Below are 21551 nucleotides of genomic sequence, written 5' to 3'. Positions count from 1 at the left end.
TCCCGGGTACCCCTCGTGACCTAGAAAAAAAACCTCTTCAAAAGAAGAAAAGAGTTATTAGTGTATAGGTTGTACAAATTATATGATCATTAAAATTAAAATTGACTACAAATATACTTTTATTTAAGGAGCAAACAATGAATATTCAAAAAATATAGTGACACAATAGCAAATTTAATCAAATATCTATCGACAAATTTGTGACACTAGCAGCTACAAGAAACTTTTTTTTTAAGAAAAGAATCAATATCTGACTTAAAGACGACTAAATTGATTGACACCAATTTAGGCTGTTGAGGAGGAGTCACACTGGATTAAATCAATACATTGGACACCACAGTTTCATCCAAAACCCTAAGACATTGAATTTATGGACTTCTTACTTATATGTTGTTCAATCTCAACACAATCCTATCGTCTACTAATGGAGATCCAATTGAAACCACAGTTTTACTATGTATGAACTGACTTAACATAAAAAATAAAACTAAAAAGATCATGACCTGAAACCTTATAACAAGGAGCATAACAAGGAGCACACTTTAAATCTCAAACTCTTTTCACCAGGCCAATACAAGGGGTTAGGAGTTACAAGAACACCAAAAGATTAGAACAAGTTACTCCAAATTTTGAATAGAAAATTTATTACACTCTAAGAGCAAAAAAATCATAGTTGTATTACAATTAATTTATAAGGATAAAGAAAGAAAAAAAAAATGTACAAACCAACTCATGGCAAGATATAATTGATAAAAACAAAGATAATTTATTTCCACAATCTCTAAACTCTTTTCTCCAAGTAAGAAGAATCTACAGGATAAAGATCAGTAGCTACTGAAGAAGATGTAGCAGTCCATGGTCCTTCTTCCATTGATATACTATGGTCTTTATAATATTGTCTCATTGCTTCCATTTTTTTCTCATCCAACACTTCACTTGACTCTAAAATCAGTTCTTTAATAGCAATTTTACCTTCTAACATGCTTACCACTGAAGACATTGCTGGCCTAAGGGCTGAAGTTACATTAGTGCATAATAGTGCTACATTTATCATTACCATTGCTTCTTCTTTGTTGAAATTTGATCCCAATCTTTTATCAACTAGCTCTAATAGATTATTTTCCTCTTTCAAGACATGTGCCTAGTAAATAGAATAATATAATTAAATTGATTTCAAAATTTGAAGTTTAAAATAACGATCTAATTGAAACGCTTATTTTTAAAAGGCGATAGGTACGAATATAATTAACACTGGAATACTTACCCAATCAAGAAGATGGAATGCTTCTGATCCTTTTTGTCGAAGAGTGGTATTGTTACTACCATGTAAGATTTCCAAGGCGACGATTCCAAAACTATAGACATCTGCTTTGTCGGTCAAATAACCATGCATAGCATATTCTGGAGCCATATATCCACTGCATAATTTTAAAAAATTATTAGCAACATTATGATATTATTAATGACAAAATCTCTTGTTTTAGTTTGTCAATCACCTCAATGTTCATAGGGACCTCAAATCATGCATATCACACATGTAAAATATTTTTTGATAAAATTTCCACAAAGTAAATTTAATTATAAGAGCTTACTATGTCCCGGCAATTCGAGTGCTAATGTGAGTGTTCTCCTCTTCATCGAGTTTGGCCAAACCAAAATCAGATATCTTCGGATTGAGATCTTTATCAAGCAACACATTAGTTGCCTTGATGTCTCTATGAACAACCTTCAATCTTGATTCTTCATGGAGATATGCTAAACCTCTAGCAATACCAACACAAATCTTGTATCTTGTTGGCCAATCCAATTTTATTTGGTGTTCTGCAGCCCCTTTATTTATGAAAGATATAAATATAAAAAAAAAAGATACCATTTAGTAATTGACATAAGTTAGAAAATGTGGAATATATATATAATTGACGAACAAAGTTAATCGATTGATCATATAGGAAGAATTACCAAATAAAGCGCGAGCAAGACTATTATTTTCCAAATATTCATAGATTAACATTAACTGATCTCCTTCCACACAACATCCATAGAGTTTAACAAGATGAGGGTGGTTCAACGCTGAAATCATGCCGATTTCATTTAAAAATTCGCGATTCCCTTGCTTTGATTTAGCAGAAAGTTGCTTGACTGCTACCAATGTACCATCTGATAGACGCCCCTGCATTTCAAACAATGTTTTGTATAATTATAGTTTTTAAAGTTTGAAAATGAATATTCACTAAATATTACTTAACAATTAACATTATAATGAATACGCGACAACATAATACCTTGTATACTGGACCAAATCCTCCTTCTCCAATCTTATTGGCAATGTCAAAGTTATTTGTTGCTCCTTTGATTTGTCTTACATTAAATAAACTCATTTGTAGGTCTAAACCCTTTACCTCTGTTAATTGATGCAAAATAAAGATCAATTAACTGCTCAAACTTACTTATGTACTAAACATGCATAAGTTTATTCTTGGCACATGAAAAGTCCATAAGTTATTCTTTATAGTTACCTCTTTCTAAAGAGCTTTTCTTTCCAAAATAGCCTTTTCGCCGAAGAATAACAAACAATAGGATGATAACAATGGCTACTGCAGCCACAATTCCAACCACAGCTCCTGCAGATATGCTGCTACTTCCACTTTCGGAAGGAGGGGTAAAATCTGAAAGATTATTATAGAATAGTTTGATCAGATCAAAACACGGACATGGTTTTAAATTGAGATCGCAATATAAAGGATTGTGAAGTGTCTGCATCGGCTTAATTGATTTTCAAATTTTACTACAATAAAGGTTTCGAGCATATCTGCAATTGTGACCGCAACTGCAATTTAAAACTTTAGGTAGTATGAGATTATGAACATACAAATTATAACCTACCTGGTTCAACAGTTATTGCTGATATAAGAGGACCATATACTCCTCTAGATGGTATACTAGTTGTCCCTTTCCCGGCCCAATATAAGCGAATCTCCAAGGTATTATGACTCACAACAGCAGTGAATGGTTTCGTGATTGCCTTGCCAATTCTTCCGGCTTCATTTGCAATATTGAAGTCCTTTTGTACTAACTCTCCCTATTACATTTCAACTCAAACATTAATACTTCAATTCATAAGGATTGCAAGCCGAAATATATATATATATATATATATATATATATATATATATATATATATATATATATATATATACATATAGAGTCAGGAATGAGGATCAGTTGACTTTTATATATTTGAATAGGTAGACAATAGATGACTTAAGTATGAATAAATGATAGCCGTGTACCTGAATATAGATATCGAATATACGCCTTCCTAGGCTGTTATATGTCTGATCATCAGTGAAAATGATTTCTGAAAAATGTAGATTTACTGTGTAGTTTCCATTTCCCATGCAAAATCCATAATAAGTCAAAGATGTAGGAGAAACTCGTGCATTCTTGAATAGTTCAGAATTAGCCGCAGAAAGCATAGATTTATCTGACACGATGTAAGAGTCAGCGCCGTCGATATCCATGAAGTTACCGGTGGTGCTAAATGCCCAAGTTTTACCCCCACTCTGGTGGAAGCTAGCTGGTCCTGCTGTATCCATATCATCGTCATATGTGCTTCCATTGACTGTTACCGACCCTCCACCACAGTTTATATGAAGAGCATATGATGAAGCTGGCACAAGCAAAATAAAGTGAGAAATTACTCAAATATTAAGCCAGATAAGAAAATTATATGCTGAAAAAAATATATTCCATCAAAATTATTTTTCTATTCCTTTGGATTATCTGCTGTCACTGCTTACGCATTCACGCAGTCAACACATAGTAATCTGTATTAAAATTTGGACCGTCCAATCTCAATCTAACATTCACTGATGTGCTGAGTGCGTGAATGTGTGCAATCGGTGACTGCAGGGAAGCCGAATGCGAGTATAGAAGGATAGATGTATTCAGTCTTACAGCTACAAGTAGAGTCTTAAACCTATAAAATCAAATAAACTAATTTATGAGTTTCATGAATGTTTTTAATATATGAAATATGACATGAAAATGTTGAATCAATAGTGAAATCTTAGCAGTCAATAGTAACTTCACCACCAAGAAACTTACTTTTAGGACACTCAAAGCTTGTCAAACATGAAGCTATTCCTCTGAGATGATAACAGACGACGCAATAAGTTATCATAATCCAATATAATCAATTCAAGATTGGTGACATTGTAAGAGAAAATAAAAGTCTCAAACTTACGAGTCATTCCGGGTCGATGAGGTAGAAAACAAGTTCCTGTGATATATAAGAAATGATTGTGAATCAAATAGGTTCCTAATTTCCAAACAAATTCACACAAAGTCCAGAATCCTTACAGATGTCCATCTTGACATTGACTCCCTTGGCTTAGAGTGAAGTTATTGTATGAAATATCTCTATATTCAAGTTACAAAATTTTGATTCAGAATCTTAAAATATGCCAAATAAAGGAAAATAATGAAACATTTAGGAACTCCAAAGAAACATATCAATCAATAGAGTAACAAATAATTGTATAACCAAACTCAAATAGTAACACTAAGGGCCTGTTTGGATAAACAGCTTATTTGCAGCTTATAGCAAAAGCACCTTATGTATAAGCTTGCATAAGCTAGTTTTATAACAAAAGATAAAATAAAGACAAATTGATGTTATATATGCTACGAGCTGTTTTCATAAGCTATATTGGAGAACTTATAAATATTTATAATAAGTGTTTTTTTTTTTCGTAAAAAGAAAACACTTATAAATATTGTCATAAGTTGTTTTCATAAGTTCTTTCAAACATTGTCACAAAACTTATACGAATAGAAAAGCTCAAATAAGGCAATTTAAACAAGCCCTAAATGTTAATTATATTTTTCAATCCAAGGATCAGGAATCATATAAGTAGAATTTCAAAGAGACTCACAAGCTATCAGCTTTTTGTGCCCATGAAGGAACTTGTCCAGTGAGAAGGTTTCCAGTTAAATAACTATATTAAAAAAAAATATATAAATAATTCAATACATAGAATTAAATATTCATTAAGTACTTATAGAACTTGTGGATTATGGTTTATTCTTACAAATAATCCACTTTTCTTAGAGTATCATAGTCATTTGGAATTGGTCCACTCAACTTGTTAAAGCTGAGATCTCTGAAAGAAAAACATATCAAGAATGAGATTAAAAACCATAGAAGAAAATTATAGAGGAAATGTCAAAGGTAAAATACAAAATATTAGAAAATAATATAAACATAATATAAGAGAATTTAATCATTAAATGAAATCAAACAAATTATGAGGAAATATGGAATTACAAGTTTTTTAGACTAGTCATTGCCCCAAGATACTCAGGCAGTGTTCCATTGATGTTGCAATTCCTTAGAATCCTATGAAACAACAAGATAGATAAATAAACAATGTATTATGAGTACTTTTTTTTATGCTACTTTTTTTTTCTTCTTCTTTCTATTTCTAACTATAAAACACAGACACTCTTTAGATTGGACGTGTTTGACATCAACACATATGATTATATTAAATTACATCATTTTTTTAAATTATTATCGATGTCAATGTATTAGTGTCTATTTGTGTATGTGCTTCGTAGATTTCTAAAAAAGTCGGTGCAATCAACTCACAGATATTTCAATTTCATATCACTAAGTTGAGGAAAAGATTGTTCAGATCCACTTAAATCACTGATTCTCCTGCATATCACATCAAATTCACAATTAATTAGTAAAAAAAATAAAAATTAAATGAAAGTTATTAATTTTGAAACATTGTTTAATATATAAAATAAAATATCATACATACAAGTCAGTCAATTTTTTCAAAACTGAAATTCCAGAAGGAATTGGCCCACTTAATCCACTCCCTTGAATAACTCTGTAAAAGTAAATTCAACCAATTATTTCAATAAATTAAATTCAAGCAATAGAAAAACAATTGAAGTATATAAAATAAAATAGAAAATGAAAGTTGTTACAATTTTGTGAGATTTGTCCAGTTTTGAATAAAATCAGGTATCTTCCCAGAGAATTGATTGTCTCCAATTCGACTATATATAGAAAAAATGCATGAAACAAGAAAAGTTAATATATGTTCAAAGAATATATAAATTATAATTTAGTCATAATTCAAAACTTCAAGAGTTCAATAAAAATTTGAATCTTACATATCTTGTAATGTGGTGAGTTTGGCCAATGTAGCAGGTAGTTCTCCAGTGAAATTGTTGGAAGAAATTAACCTAAATATAAATTAACAAAACAAATTTTGTGAATCTAAGCCACTGACATCAAATTAGATTATTCACTTGGGAGAAATATACACCAATGAAGAATAAAATAATATTAACATATATAATAAGAAAAATAATAAAATTAATACCAAAATTAGAGACTGAAAAAATGAAAGTTCTCTCTAACTTTCTCATTATAAATTTAGTAACTGGCTAGTTTATTTGAATTTTTCTATTGTCATAAGTTTTGTGAGATTAAGTAAAAGAATTTATAAAAATAGTTTAGGACAATTTTCATGTCTGTTTCAACTTATTTACATAACTTCTTCAATATAGTTTATGAAAACAGTTCGTAGCACATATAAAATAATTCATCTTTTGCTCTAAAAATAGCTTATATATTACACATAAGCACTTATCAATTATCATGATAAGCACTTGTGCTATAAGCTGCAAATGGGCCCTAAATCTATTTGAATTTTCTTCATTGATTTATCTTTTTCTTGCAGCATTTATTGGATGTAAATGGAAAATAAAATAAAGTGATATGGATTATGTGCAGTAGGCTGAGCATACAGTCACGCTGTCACTAAACAATGACCGTCTAATTGAGATTAGACGATCTAGATTTTTAATCTTAGATTTTATATTAAATATATATATAAAAAACTGCCTTAAAATTTAAACCGTCCGATCGGATGGTAGTAAAATGTTGACTGCATATTGACCGCATCTAATCCATTTTCAAAATAAAGTGCTTACAGTCTTTGAATTTGGTTTAGATTCCCAAGCTCAGGAGGAAGACGTCCAGAAAATTGATTGGACTCCAATCCCCTATGATGAAATTTCATGTTAAACCTCTTTAGTACAAACACTCTTTGAAATGTGCCAACATAGTTTAGTTACAGACATAAAATAAAATTACTAAGGTAGATGATGAGAACTCACAAACTTTGGAGAGTTGATATGTTTGTTAATGCTATTGGTATTGATCCAGTTAATCGATTTCCAAGGAGGGAGCTATATATTATGATTAACAAAATGTTGTCATTAGCTTCTTCTTTATTACATGAAAGTTAATATAAAAAATTAAAATGAAAAAAAAAATAAAGAAATCATACATGTTAAGAAGATTATTCATGGAGCCCCATTCTTTAGGAATTGTACCGTTCAGGTAATTGCGGGTAACATCACTATAATAGGGAGAAAGTAATATACATTAATATTATATTAATACACATACACATATAGTAATAATATACGTAGATATGACATGTCTACGTATATCAGAATACCAAATATATATGTACAATATAGTAAAAAAAATACATAGATATGTTAAAGCAATAATTGAATGTAATAATTGAATAAATGATACATACAATTCTTGAAGATAAGGTAGCCTGACCAATTCCTGTGGGAGAGTGCCCGGGAGATTTTGTTGTTTCAAAATTCTAGAAGGTCATTCAACAATGAAAATAATAATTGATTATAAAAAAAAAAAACAATGAAAATAATAATTAAAATAAATTGTTAAGCCAAGTATATCTTTTGTTGACAACATGTTAAGCCAAGTATTTAATTATAATTAGCTGGTGATACCTTTTTTTTTATAGTAGAATCTAATATTGGTCAACCATTCATCTAATTATGATTGTGTCATGACAAGGATATAACTAGCACAAATGAGAAATTTTTTAAAAAAGTTCATGTCATTATCGATGAAAGTACTGATCTTAAATTTTTTTGAGAAGACCATAAATTTTTGGTCCAAAAGAAAATTAGGACACATCATGTCTAGTAGTATACTATCCGTCAAAAAAAATGTCTAGTAGTACTAATAATATTTATTGACATCTACTTGTGTCCTCAATGGTAAGTGGGAGAATAGACCAAACCATAGCCAACAACAAAGTTGCGAAAATTAAAAAATAAAAAAGAAATGAAAAGAAAATTACCGAAAAATAAAAAGATATAAACAAAAAGGTGAAATAATTTTTTTGTTTTATCAAATAAAATAAGATATACTTCATCCCTTCATTTTTAAGTGTCGTTTTAGATCAAGACACACATGTCGATGCACAACTTTAGTCACTAATATTTTTAATTATATATTATAAACAATTATAAAAATTATATATTTTAAAAATACTTATCGAGATAAATTGAATAATATCTTATAAGCTTATTTTTTTTTTATATATCAATAAAAAAAAATGATCAAAGTAAGTTATATGAATATCGTACAATATGGAACCAGCCGAGGGAATATATGATACTTTTTATTTATTTTTTATAAAACAGTATGGAACCAGCCGTATTAAGTTGACAAAACCAACATGTTCATTGCGTTCACAATTATTTTAATTAAATTAAATATAAGAATACATCATCAAATAAGTAGTTTTTAAAATAGACATAATAATGCTGAACATGAAGTCATAAACATTGACTATAAGAAATAGGGATTAGAGATTTCTCATATATATATATATATATATATATATATATATATATATATATATATATATATAATGTATATTTCAGATTTTATGTTTTCAGGAACTAATATATTTTATTGCAAAATTTTTCAAGATAAAGTGTTTTCACTTAAACACAAACGAGTTTGTTTTTTTACAACATCATGAGATGAATATTTATTTATTTATTTTGGTAAACAACCATTTTTTTTTTACTCAGATGTGTATTGTTTGTAATTTGACATATTAAAAATAACTGACAAAAAAAAAAAACAATTGAAAACCAAAATAATTAATAAAAAACATATTTTACGACTGAAAATGACTAACCGAAAAAACATTTGAGAATATGTTTGTAATTTTGATACATTGAAAAATTAACTCACTTGGGTTGGTATAGTGGTTCTGATTTAATACTTTGAAATGTGCTTCTCTTAAAGTTTTAAGTTCGATTTTCTCTGGTACTAATTTTAGTGAGTTAATCCGCAAAGAGAAAAAAACTCTTACTAACCTATCACACTTTTAAAGACTAAAATAGTTGTTTAACTTTTTTTTTAATCATAATTATCCAATTACACTATTCAGCATTCTTATTATAAAAGTTAAATTATTGATAAAGTTAAAAATATAAGTTAAATTATTGACAAAGTTAAAAAAACAGAGAAGGGGTAAGAAATGTACATGTGAGTCACATGACAAACAGTAGCATTGACATAGGTACAATCGCATGTGACAGCATTTTCACTTCCTTTCTCTTCAGCAGATGTCCAATTCCTTTCTCCACTACATGGATCTACACTGAAATCCCAATTTTTCTTCCCAAGTGTCTTAGCTATATCTTTAAGAGCTTCCACTACAATACCAAAAACAATTCATTATATATAAATCATATATATAACATCTGAGTATTAACACTGCTGCATGTCCAAATTCATCTTTGAACTTGCCGAGACTAGTTAAGCTAGAAAAGATATGTGTCAGTGACTTTATTCTACTTTTATAAATATGTGAGTAAGAAAAATATATTAATATGTGAGCAAGTTATTAACATATACCTTCATCTTTGGACAGAGTGGCTCCAAAAGCTAAGGTGGAAAATAAAAAGATTGAAAGGAGGAGGAAGAAGAAACCATGAAAATTTATATTCATGCTTGTTGATAAGATGACTAAAACAAAGCTTCAAATTCAGTGGTAGAAAGCAACAGCTAGCTAGAGTTATATCATAAAGATATATGCATATGAAAAAGTGAAATTGTACTAAGACAAAACTTTGTTTGGTGATGAGAAATTAAATGAAACCTAAAAGACAGATAGAGGTCAGTTTTATAGAAAATAGAATGAATAGTATAGTATACATTAATATAACACAAAATGTGTTATGAATTTGATTAATACAAAGTCAACTGTTGAAATATTGCCCATTTGTGTATTTTTGTACTAACTACTGAGTATATATAAATTAGTAATACTGGATAGAGGTCACTGTTTAATGTATGTAGCTAGTTGAAGAAAAGACAAATATTGGCCAATTAAAAATATATTGGAAACAAAGGCTTATGACATTATATACTGATAGATATGTATGTAGAACATGTACATGCATTATTACACTAAAATTCTAACCAATTGGTCATGACAGTTGTGATAATAATTCTACCTACAACACGGTTCTTATTAATGACAACAAAAAGTCTAGTAGAATAAAATATATTAATTTTATGACTATAACCAGGCCAAATTGTGCATAGTGGACAAGTAGTAATTTATGTCATAACGAATACGAATTTTACAAAATTCACCGTTGAATTGAAAGTTTATATCATATAGATCATCCATAAAAATTTTGAAATTCATCAAAATTAACGGTTTATAAATTTTTATTAAATACCTTTAATTTTGATTGGTCTCAATAACATATCAAATTATTTTCAAAAAATTTCAAAATTTTTATGGATGATCTATATGATATAAACTTTCAATCCAACAATAAATTTTAGAAAATTCGTATTCGTTATAACATAAATGACTATTTATCCACGATGCACAACATAAAGAGTTTGTGCATGTTAGACAAACCCAATATAACCAAACCAATAGGAAATGGTAGTATAGCACCCGGTTCTTGAAAAGTATCATAAGAGAAATGGAATAAAGATTTGTTCCTACAGATTACGTACTAGGATTAATCACACTTGCTTTAAAAAGCATGGATTTTTCTCCTCATTACATGCAAGGAAATCGTTAAGAGGTCTCCATCATATGAAATCTGAGATTATTTGAACATGGACTTAAGTGGTGGCAAATTTTATGGACTTAAGTCGTTGTTGAGACACAAATTCAAATCTATAATTTTTTATTTCTTCATACTTATTTACTTAGCGTGTGAAATTCTCGCCACTAAATTACTTTTAAAAAAATGGAGTACCAGGAGACTTTTGAATATAATTGTCCAACCTTTACTAGTTTACTCATCATAAGTCATAACCAGGCTACACTAACACATTGTTTGGTTCCATGGAAAGTGAAAGGATGGAAAGGTGGAAGGATGGAAAATTTATTGAAATCTGTGATTCCATCCTTTGGTTGCAATGTCAGGAAGGAAAGAAAGCAGCAACTTGGTGGGTCATCATGTTCAAAACCCATCCCCCCATATTTGGACGGAAAGCATCATATGCACCTTCAATTTCGAAATTTTCCAAAAATGCCCTCACATTTGAAGAGTTTTTTGTACCACTTTTGTTTGTTTTTCACGTCAAAAGGGCTCTGCCATAATATATATTCAGCCACTTTTTGGTGTGTATATAATTTTTTTTTTATTACAAGATCATGTATATAAATATATAATTGTGCTATTCTTATATATATTCATTTAAATATTTTAACAATATAAGGGCTTTTATGTCTTTTAATAAATTCATTATTTTCTTTTCTTTTACTTTCTTCTCACTTTCACTCATACCAACAACTAAAAAGGATTTCTTGATTCTCACTTCCTCAATGGTTGAGAGTCGCCGCTTCCACTTTTGTAGGGATCTCTCCTATGCCATCAGAGCTCCTCCTCTCCGGAATGAAGTTTGTCCCCTCCCATGTGGAGGTACTTCTCCCATGAATGTGGGTTTTTCTTCTTTCTTCTTTATTCATGTTAACTCTACATCTCCATTGTTTCATTTTCATGTTCCACCACCAATTTCCATCGTGGTTTCTCTTCTCTCTGTCAACAAGCACACTGTTGTGCTCTCAAATCTGAATTTAACTTTCCTAACCAACCATTTTGAGTTCTATGGCCATGGAAGAAGACCCCCACCGGAGCCACAACCACCAGAAGATGCAGAAGGTCTGAGATTATGGGTTTGTGGGTCATGTATTTTTGTAGTGTTGTACTATTTTTATGTGTTTTGTATTGTGTGTTTAAGTTTAGTTTATTTTAAGTATGCTCTCAAGGTGTTTGATGTAAGGCCCCAAAAATGTTTGGATGTTAAGTACAAACAAATGTTTTGAGTAAGGATCTAATAGTGGTTGTTGCAAACAAGTCTATCTTCTTCTCCACTCAACAGATGGATCATTCACGTGTGGTGAGTTTACTCGATTTCGAGAACTCGTATAGTCGATCTGCGCGTCCACAAGCCAAAGAAATTATCCGTAATTGGATAGATTTAAAGACTGTGGTTCCTCAACCCACTTATCACTTGTGGAAGAAATTTGCTTGGGTGACTGGATTAAGTTATTTGTTTGGTGCTGCATTGTTGGTTTCTATTTTCTCAAAGCTTTTTTATGCTCAAATCTTAGTTGGCTTAATTGTTTGTGTTGTTTTTCAATTGTGGTTGGGGAATGTCCTAACACAATGTGTCTCTCTTTGTTTGTATTTGATTTATCTTATCTAATGCAAATGTTTTTTCCTGTCAAAAAAAAAACCTAAAAAATCATCTCACTTTCCATTCACTTTACACTTACTTTTTTCCTTTAACTTTCTTTCCTCTCACTTTCTTTCGTCATCCAAACAAAGTCTAAGGATTCTCATGTATTCCCTAGTTGAGAGATCTCTTACTCTCGAGTATTGCTATTTAGTAAGAAATATTATTTACACAAGAAAGATAAGAATCCACAAAATTAGGGAATTTGACCAATTAAAAATTGGCTAATCATACATGATTAGTGATTATAATTTGTAAGTGTAAATGTCGCCACATAAAATTCTTCTCTTCCTTACATCAAAAAATTCTTACTAGGAGCATTTTCTATATACTCATATTATTTTAATTTGGAAATTTCTAACAATTCTCCATTTTTTAAATAAATACGGCTCCAATTATTCCAAAAATTGCATATTTTCAGCATAAGTAATTTATCTTGTGGTTTGAACTTTTATTTAGTAACAGTAAGAAATGAGGTCCACTCATGCAAAAAAATGGTTGTTAAGTTTTGAACCAAATTCTTGAAAAAAAAAAAAAAAAGTTTTGAACCAAATATTCCTTTGGCGGTCAAGCCACCAATAAGTAAAACGTCAATTTCTTTTTTTTGCAATGGCTTCAGCAGCCAATACCTTAAATGGTTTTTAAATAATAATAATAATTATTATTGTGAGGGTTTTTATAAGCATTTTATTCCATTGAGAATTACTACCTACTTAGTTACTAACACAGAGATAATCATAAGCGGACTTCGTCGAAAAAGCACCAGATGAATAAGGCCAAAAGAAAGTACTAGCACGAGTCTCATTGAGCACGAGTCTCATTGAGATAATGTAGAGGAATGGGATGCTTATTTAAAAGCTCGTTTAGATTGACTTATTTTTGAGTTCATGTGTGAAACAACTTATGCAAATAAATAAGATTTCATGTATTATTATAAGTTTTCTGAGGTAGTTTGTGAAAAACAACTTATAAAGATACAATTTTTACTTCCAGACAGGTATAAGTCCAATAACCCAGTTTCCATCGCCAATATCCCATCTCACACCGTTTAATTTTAGTGATTCTCAATAACATATAACATGATTTTATAAAATTTATATTCCTTAAAAGAAAAGAAAGACAAAAAAATTAAAAGAGAAGGAAAATAAAAGTTGATTCAAAAAAAAGAAGGAAAAATAAAAGAAGATAAATAAAATCTAAAAAGCGAAAAATCCTCAAACTCAAGTTAATCTTAACAAAGGAGCATGAATACCTGGGGACATTTGCGAGGATATTAAAAAAAGTTTGAATGGAGATATTAATCTACGCTTGAGAGTTGGAAACAAATCCAAAATCATAAAATTAAGGGTGTATGTGGGCCGGTTTAGATTGGATTTGGTTGAAACCAAAACTCAAACCACATAGCATATTCCGGAATTGTTATATAACTTAGGCCGCGGTTGAGTAAATCTGAATGTTAAAATAGTAACCAATTCACTAACCAATAATTATCCTTTCATAAACTGAGGGTGTTTACCCATCGACCAATGAGAACAAGCTATATGCAAATCCACATGTGCAAATTCAAAAGTTTGTTATAAGTTTCTTGTGGGTACCACATGTAGCTTGTTCTTATTAGTTGATGGACATATACCCTCAATTTATGAAAGGGTAGAGTAAGCCTCACCTAACTTATCTATACTATATATATACTATATATAAAGACAATACATGAGTTTTTGTGTGAACTTTTCATAATACCAACAATATCCTTGATTATTTTTTAGTAGCAACAAATATCATTTATTAACAAACTGACTATACATAAGACATTTTTTTTTAAACATAAATTAGACACGGACAGACGCGGAAGCCTGGCCCGCTAGTACACCATAATTATCATGTTCTAGATTTTGGTAAATAAAACAACTATCACATTTAAAATAAGTTTCAAGATGTTCACAACATAATTTTAAGTCAACTTTGGATGCTCGGTACTTTTCTCCGGGTGTAAGCAAGCTCTATTTGATATGGGCCCTCGACGTTGAGATGTGGGACATGTAAACCGGAATGGATTTGGCTAGAAGACAAGAAATTACTCATCTTCAAGTGGAAAGTGATTCAAAAGTTTTAGTTGAAATGGTAACAGGAAACTGCAATGTCAACGGAAATCTTCCTACCTTGGTTAGACGTATTCGTGATCTTGCCAATGTGAATTGGCATGTTTAGATTAATCACACTTGGCGTGATGGAAACAAATCAGCTGATTGGTTAATTAATTATAGTCTAACATTAAATTCTTTTGATTTGCATGTTTTGGAGACTCCTTCCTTCTAGCAAGCTTCAAAGTCTCTTGTTTTATGATTTTTTTGGCACTTGCATGTCTCGGAGTGTTCGTTTAGTTTCCTAGTTTTTTTCGGGGCTCTACCCCCTTATGTACCAAAAAAAAAAGTCATTATTAGATAATGAATTAAGATTTTAAATACTAAACAAAAAGTTAAAAACATTTTTCTAAGTTTTATACTATCCAAACCATTTCATTCAGTGAGTCAATTTTATTGTCTACAATATATAAAAAATAATGATACTAAAGATTCCATAATAGATTCGATGTTTATGATAAGAACAGTTCCCTGAGTTATAGGATAGGGAGGCCTCTTGAGAAATACGATTGGGGATGATGAAATATTTTCTGATATCTTCTAATAAACGGTACAATAATTATCAAAACTAACAATCCATCCCTAAAACAGAAAATGCATAACAAATTATGAGATAAATTCTCTTCCAACTCCCCTTTGGTTCTTTTTAACCCCGAAATTCTGATTTTGACCTTCCAAAAAAATTCGGTATGTAAAAAAATGAATTTTTTTCTTAAGGCAAAAAAAATTAGACAAACAAAAACTAAATTTTTTATACAAGGACAAAAACGAAAATCTAACGGGTAAAAAAGAAACATGCGTGGGTAGAGAATTTATCAACTTATGAGGAGAAATGTGATTATTCCTTCTAGAATCTTATGGTGCCTTAATGACTATTGGCCTGTTGGGTCCATCTCTCGTGTATTTCTATCATTGTATTTTTTTCTACCAATTTGACATATTTGAACAAACATTCATTCAATTCTATACGAGAATTTGAGACGAATTTAAGACAAAATTCACAATTCAAGTTTATTTTATATGTATCTTTTTAACGCAGATTTGGGACTGTTCGCATAATAATGTGTCCTTAATCCTTGAGAAGCTTTAAGACGGATTAGGGGCAAAACAAATAATGTTGTCATTTTCTTGTTTATTTCGTCCCAAATTTGTGCGAACCATTGAGACGATATTGGGACAAACGTCATCAATTTTCTTAATTCTTTTATTATTATGAGTTCCGTCTAAAATCCGTACGAAACTTTGAGAGAGAGTTGAGATGAATGATACATTTGTTAAATATATATTCCACCAATTTGTTTCTTTTTAAATTGTTTTATGTTATTACTATGTCTTCTTTTTTTTCTTTGAGTAAAAAAATTACTATTTTTTTTATTTTATTACTGGTATGTCTTAGAATCCAATTCGCACAAGCTGAATATCCTCGGTCACCCCCTGAAATTACCAAACTAACCATCTCGCTTTCTAGGATGCGAGCACTTTTTCATACTTTAAGTAGCGAGTGTCAATATTTTTAGCTCAAATCCACCCCTAGAATGAAAAAAATCATGAAAAAATGTGTTCGCATTCTAGAAAGCGAACTCAGCTGCAGTTTGCATTCCCCCCCCCCCCCCCATATTTTTGCTATTTACACACTCGCTTTCTAAGTAGTGAGAGGTAAAATAGGGTTTTTAGGGGGTGGCCATGACTGCCTGGAGGGGGGAGAAGTAGTTCTCTATGTCTTATATGATGGCCCAAGCCCAATACTATTTACAAATCCAAAAGTTCCCTCATCCTTCATTCATTTCCTTTCTATTATGGTTACTATTCTCATTTTAGCCTCAAAGAAATTAAACATAAAAAGGTATAAATTGAATTCCAGCAGTCAACAATCAAAGGTAATATCAACATAAGTCTATACATCATATATTATTATATCAACATAGATTTATTGTGTTTATAATTTTGTTTTGTCTGTTTTTTCTATTTTTTCTTATTTCTTATGATTACATCAAAGGTCAAGACCTACATCCAAATAAAGGCAGTTGATGTGAAAATTATACGTAAATCGCCTCGCCTTAGATTACAGAGTTTCTGGTAGGAGACGAAATTGGTTAAAATTAAATTAAGAAATACAAAACAATGAACATTACCTCATAATCTAAGGATGAAGAGAAAAATATCTAGAATAAGAAACATAGCATGATCAACATGTGAGAAATTAAAAATTCAAATGCAAATGAAGTTTAATGGATTTGAACAACTTGTATATGACGAAGTTGGTTATGAGAATGAACAATAATCATATTTCTTTGGGAGAATATTGTGGCTATCATTATCAATATATATAGTACAAAAAAACAAAAACAAATTATACATCCCATAACTAAATAAGAGTCTTTGTTGTTTTGGGCTTACAATGGAGCAGATGATCGAACTCAGAATCTCTTGCATTTTACACAAATTCCTCATCACTAAACCAAACCTATGACTTTAGTTTTCTCTTCTTATATCATCAATAAAAAATTATTATTGTTATATTTTGTTTGCAAATTTAATCAAAATAGGAAATATGATCACTTGAAATTGAGCTATAATTGGTAGGATTTGTTTGTTGTGTGTAAATGGAAGAAGGAAGCATAGGTAGTGATGTTGTAGATGGTAGGGTACTACTAGCAATTGATAAATCTTCTGAAGAAGGAATCATGTTAGCTTCCATGAGTTTGTATTTATGTATTTCTTCCCTTATAACATTAAGTTCACCTAATAATGATTGAATTTGTTGTTGCAAAGATGAAATTGCACCCATGCATCCATAAACTGGATCTCTTAGTCTTACATTAGCTTCATAAACTAAACTATTTGCTGCATCTGCTCTTTGATTCTCAGGTACCTCCTAATTAAACAAATCACCATACCACAAATTAATTACCCTAGCTTTTCAAGTAGAATGCATATATGATTGAGATATATGAAGGGGAAAAAACAGTACTAGCAAAAAAAAAAGTTGAAAAAGGAATAAATAAAACTGATCACTATAAGTCAAAAAAAAAAAAAAAAAACTGATCACTAAATTTGGCATAGCTAACACTTTGCACGAAATTATAGAAACATTTTTCCTTTTCCGTCCCTAAATTATTTCAACTTTTTTTAGTAGTGAACTATTATTTAATAATTAATCAATTTAGCGACCGGAATATTTTGATCATTATACAACCGATTTAACGACTAATTTTAAATTGGTCAACAAATGGGTCTCTAAATCAATTACAAAATAATTTTGTGATCGACTTAGAGAGAAATTTGTAAAAGTCCTCAAACCACTGGTATAGTGAACGAAATAAATATTTTGATTTGGAAATCAACAACTAAATCAGCCACTATATGTAGGATACAGATTCCCTACTATCGGGATCTACATATCCACGCAATAAGCACATGAGTTCGTTGGATCAAGATTTGGACAATATAAAATTTTCAAGTCGAAATCCAATGTATTCACGTAATCAACACATCAGTTGTATTTGGATCAAGACTAGATAATCCAAATATCGCAAGTGTAGTATTGTATATTTTATAAAAAAAGTTATAAAACCTACATAGTTTTTAGACCATCCAATCTTGATTTAACATCCAACAATGTGATGATTGCATGAATGATGGGTATTCCAACAACATAAAATACATTTTCCACTAAATAGTAAACAAATTTAATTTGTTGTAATGAACTAAGGTTTTTATGTGTATATACCATTAGCAACTTTGAGACATTGCTAGCACCAAAGACTTTGTGGACAGAAGCAAACTTCTGAGGCTCATGAGGAGAGAAATATGGAGAAAAAGGGCATTCTTGTGCACACCTTCGTCTCAAAAGCTTACACGCAGCGCAAGGAGTAGTTGTATTTAGTGTTCCAGAAGGACCTAACATTCTTCCCTTCTGAAAAGAATCATCTCCTTCCCTCTTCTTTCCTATTTCGTCAAATAATCTCTCCCTATAGAGAAATAAAATAAGCATGAAAATTTAGTAACAATTTATGTAACATTATTTTACAAGGCACAAAAAGAATGTTTAAAAACTTTGGTCACTACTATACAGCTGTTGCCCTTGCATTCACACAGTCGACACATCAGTGTCGTTGATCAAGATTGGACGATCCACATATTTCATATAGATATTTTTTTATTATTTTTTCAAAATTAAAATATCAAACTTGAAATATGAATTATCCGATCTCAATTTAATGGCCACTGATGTGCTGATTGCATGAATGGTGGAATCGTTAACCGGACGCCATATGAATTCATCTAATATATGATATGGAAGAATTTGTCTGGGAGAGAGAAAAAGCTTTCTTACCTTTCTCTGGACATTCAGGCATGCTCACTAAAACATGTAAAAGTAGGAGAGAAATAGATAGAGAAGTGATGAAGAGTCCCAAAGGTTAGGGTATAGGAAAAAATATATGGTTAGAAATTTGGTTTGGTGTGCTTAAAAGGAAAGGTTGTTAAGGACAAATAACACTCCAGCTGTATTTGAAATTCAAAGAAATATATAGAAAATAAATGTCACATTGTATAAAGTATGTATATATGTTCAATGCTGGCTAGTGGTTGAATTGAACCTGATCTCTAGTTTTCGAGCATTTCAAGAATTATGGTTAATTATACTTGTACTACAAATGTAGGTCTACTTGCTCACGTGTGAGTTCTTAAATGTGTTTGACTTTTTAAATCAACCGTGTGATTCCATTGTGCATGCATGTGATTCTTTCTTCTTATCGAAGTCAAATAGTAACATAGTTTTAAGTTGCGGTCTACATTTGTAATTATCATCATAATGTAAAATATTTTGAAAGTTTCTATAATAATATCACAATTTGCAATTTCAATCACATCGATCACATGAATATATATAAATTTTTGCAGTGTAATCCGAAATTTAAATCATGATTAGTCTTAAAAATTGGAAGTTAGTTTTAGATTTGGTTCAATAATTCATTTTCACTATTTCCTCTGAGAATTATTTTTCCATTATATATAAGATGTCCGTTAATGAAGAAATTGCCTAGAAATTTTATTTCAAGCAAACTGAAAAGGACTCTTAATATTGCTATATATCAGAGCAATGTGGTTTGGACACCTTTTAAGATAAGTTGCTAATATTTAGCAGAAAATGACTTTGTTATGTGACAGATATATTGAGAATTGAGAGAGAGAGACATACCAATTGAGACATCCTACCCATGATTGGATGCTAGAAAATCTTTTGACACATAACAATATGCCAGTTACTTGATTTAATCAACACTAATTAGGCATCATAAATCCTGATTGTTACAACAAAAATATGTATTCTAAAGAAAATAGTAGGTTCATTATGAATTTTAGTCGATTGTGTTTACTTTTTAGATACATTGAATATATAGTTATTGTATCCAGAGGCGATTCCACAACCCAGCAAGCTCGGGAACATGCCCAGGCTCTCTAAAAAAAAATTGGTATTTTTAAGAGTTGGTTTAGGATAAATAAGAGATTTTTAGGGGTTACTTTAGGGTAAAATTTAAACTTTTTATTTAAAACTGAGATTTTGTCTAGACTTTATGAATTTTCTGACTCCGCCAGTGATTGTATGTGGCCTAGACCTTACCTTATACAATAGTTATTCAAAGTAAATTTTCTCTTTAATATTATGCAGATGGAATATTATTTTTCTTAATTTGCAGCTGCACACACTTTAACATAGTATGAAAGCACACCCTTCAATTTCATTGATAAAACAAAATCCAGAATCATTCTAGCTTAAAATCATGTGAGACCAACCTAGCAGTGATTTAATAATATGTACTTCATCACTACTTTAATTGAATTTAAATGAAGAAAATATTGTGGTTTACCAATGACTTTATTTTCTTCTCAAAGTGGGTGGTAAAAGAAAGGTGACAGAGAGAAAGAGTGTATATGCAGGGGAAGCTAAGGGTTTTATTGAACTCTGTGAAAAGTATGAATGATTGCTTAAACTCCAAGCAAGAAAATGGCACCATATGTTATTCTTTGACTTGACCCTTATCTTCAGCCTTGTGACCTGCTTCATTGAATTTGAACCTAATTTCAATTCTCTCCCAATATAATATTCCATACTACAAAGTTCAAAGCTCTAAAAACCTTCTTCTGTATGAAGTACACCAAATGCAAGAACCTGGCCAACACCATTTTTCAACAGCTTCGTTGACCCAATTTTTTTGTTAATTTAGAGAATTTATTTAACAGTTTAACAGTTAATATCGAATTTGGTTGGTGAAATTATAGACTGTATTATCTTAGTGTCACACACACATCATCATCATTATTCTAAAAATGAAATGTTAACAAGCAGGGGTGGAAACAAGTTGGAACATGATGAGAATTGGAGGAAACTTGGTATTGAAGTAAACACATAGTGTTAGAACCATGTATAGTGTGAATTGGAAAAAAGACTCTTTAAGTCCCACATTGCTAAGATCACAGTTGTTGGTAGTGTTTATATACCACAAAGTGGCAACCAACTTTCGTAAGAAAGGGAGACCGCACACAATGTTGAATATCACATGCGCGCGCCGCCGCCTGGCCGGGCTTGGGCTTGGGTGATATATTAATTTTTTAATACTAAGAAAAAGAAAATTTTGAATTAAATGTGCTTTAGACCAAGTCTGAAACAGATGTACATCTGTTAACGGTCAAAAATACGTGGTCCTATTCTTTTGCCCACGTTTGAATTTTGACTGAGCAATTTCAGCTCCACGATTTCC

At 30.6% G+C, this 21551-nt stretch overlaps 2 protein-coding genes across 2 annotated transcripts; both read right to left on the bottom strand.

Moving 5' to 3' along the window:
* Positions 1–310: 310 nt before the first annotated feature.
* Positions 311–10378, bottom strand: LOC123919661 (probable leucine-rich repeat receptor-like serine/threonine-protein kinase At3g14840). The gene is made up of 24 exons (XM_045971634.1): positions 9791–10378; positions 9417–9588; positions 7638–7709; positions 7377–7448; positions 7204–7275; positions 7018–7089; positions 6193–6264; positions 6004–6075; positions 5832–5903; positions 5654–5722; positions 5330–5401; positions 5094–5165; positions 4938–5000; positions 4363–4422; positions 4247–4282; positions 4108–4148; positions 3291–3670; positions 2884–3079; positions 2517–2666; positions 2283–2401; positions 1960–2170; positions 1593–1830; positions 1265–1418; positions 311–1141 (listed from the first exon to the last, which is right to left on the bottom strand). Exons 1-24 carry the CDS (start codon positions 9882–9884, stop codon positions 782–784), a joined length of 2991 nt encoding a protein of 996 aa, XP_045827590.1. The 5' UTR covers positions 9885–10378; the 3' UTR covers positions 311–781.
* Positions 10379–17109: 6731 nt separating this feature from the next.
* Positions 17110–19401, bottom strand: LOC123882469 (LOB domain-containing protein 15-like). Its single transcript, XM_045931327.1, has 3 exons — positions 19124–19401; positions 18518–18758; positions 17110–17662 (listed from the first exon to the last, which is right to left on the bottom strand). The coding sequence occupies exons 1-3, from the start codon at positions 19135–19137 to the stop codon at positions 17321–17323; spliced, it is 597 nt and encodes a 198-aa protein (XP_045787283.1). The 5' UTR covers positions 19138–19401; the 3' UTR covers positions 17110–17320.
* Between the last annotated feature and the right edge of the window lie 2150 nt (positions 19402–21551).

Source organism: Trifolium pratense, linkage group LG4, assembly GCF_020283565.1.
Source record: "Trifolium pratense cultivar HEN17-A07 linkage group LG4, ARS_RC_1.1, whole genome shotgun sequence".
NCBI classification, from domain to species: Eukaryota; Viridiplantae; Streptophyta; class Magnoliopsida; order Fabales; family Fabaceae; genus Trifolium; species Trifolium pratense.
This window is presented reverse-complemented; position numbering and strand designations above follow the sequence as displayed.

Coding starts and splice junctions, on each gene's coding strand:
- LOC123882469 (XM_045931327.1), bottom strand. Junction 17,663..18,517: donor ATGTCTCAAAGTTGCTAATG/GTATATACACAT, acceptor TTGTTTAATTAG/GAGGTACCTGAGAATCAAAG.
- LOC123919661 (XM_045971634.1), bottom strand. CDS start 9,884: ATGAATATAAATTTTCATGGTTTCTTCTTCCTCCTCCTTTCAATCTTT. Junction 4,423..4,937: donor GCACAAAAAGCTGATAGCTT/GTGAGTCTCTTT, acceptor ACTTGAATATAG/AGATATTTCATACAATAACT. Junction 4,283..4,362: donor CAATGTCAAGATGGACATCT/GTAAGGATTCTG, acceptor TATATATCACAG/GAACTTGTTTTCTACCTCAT.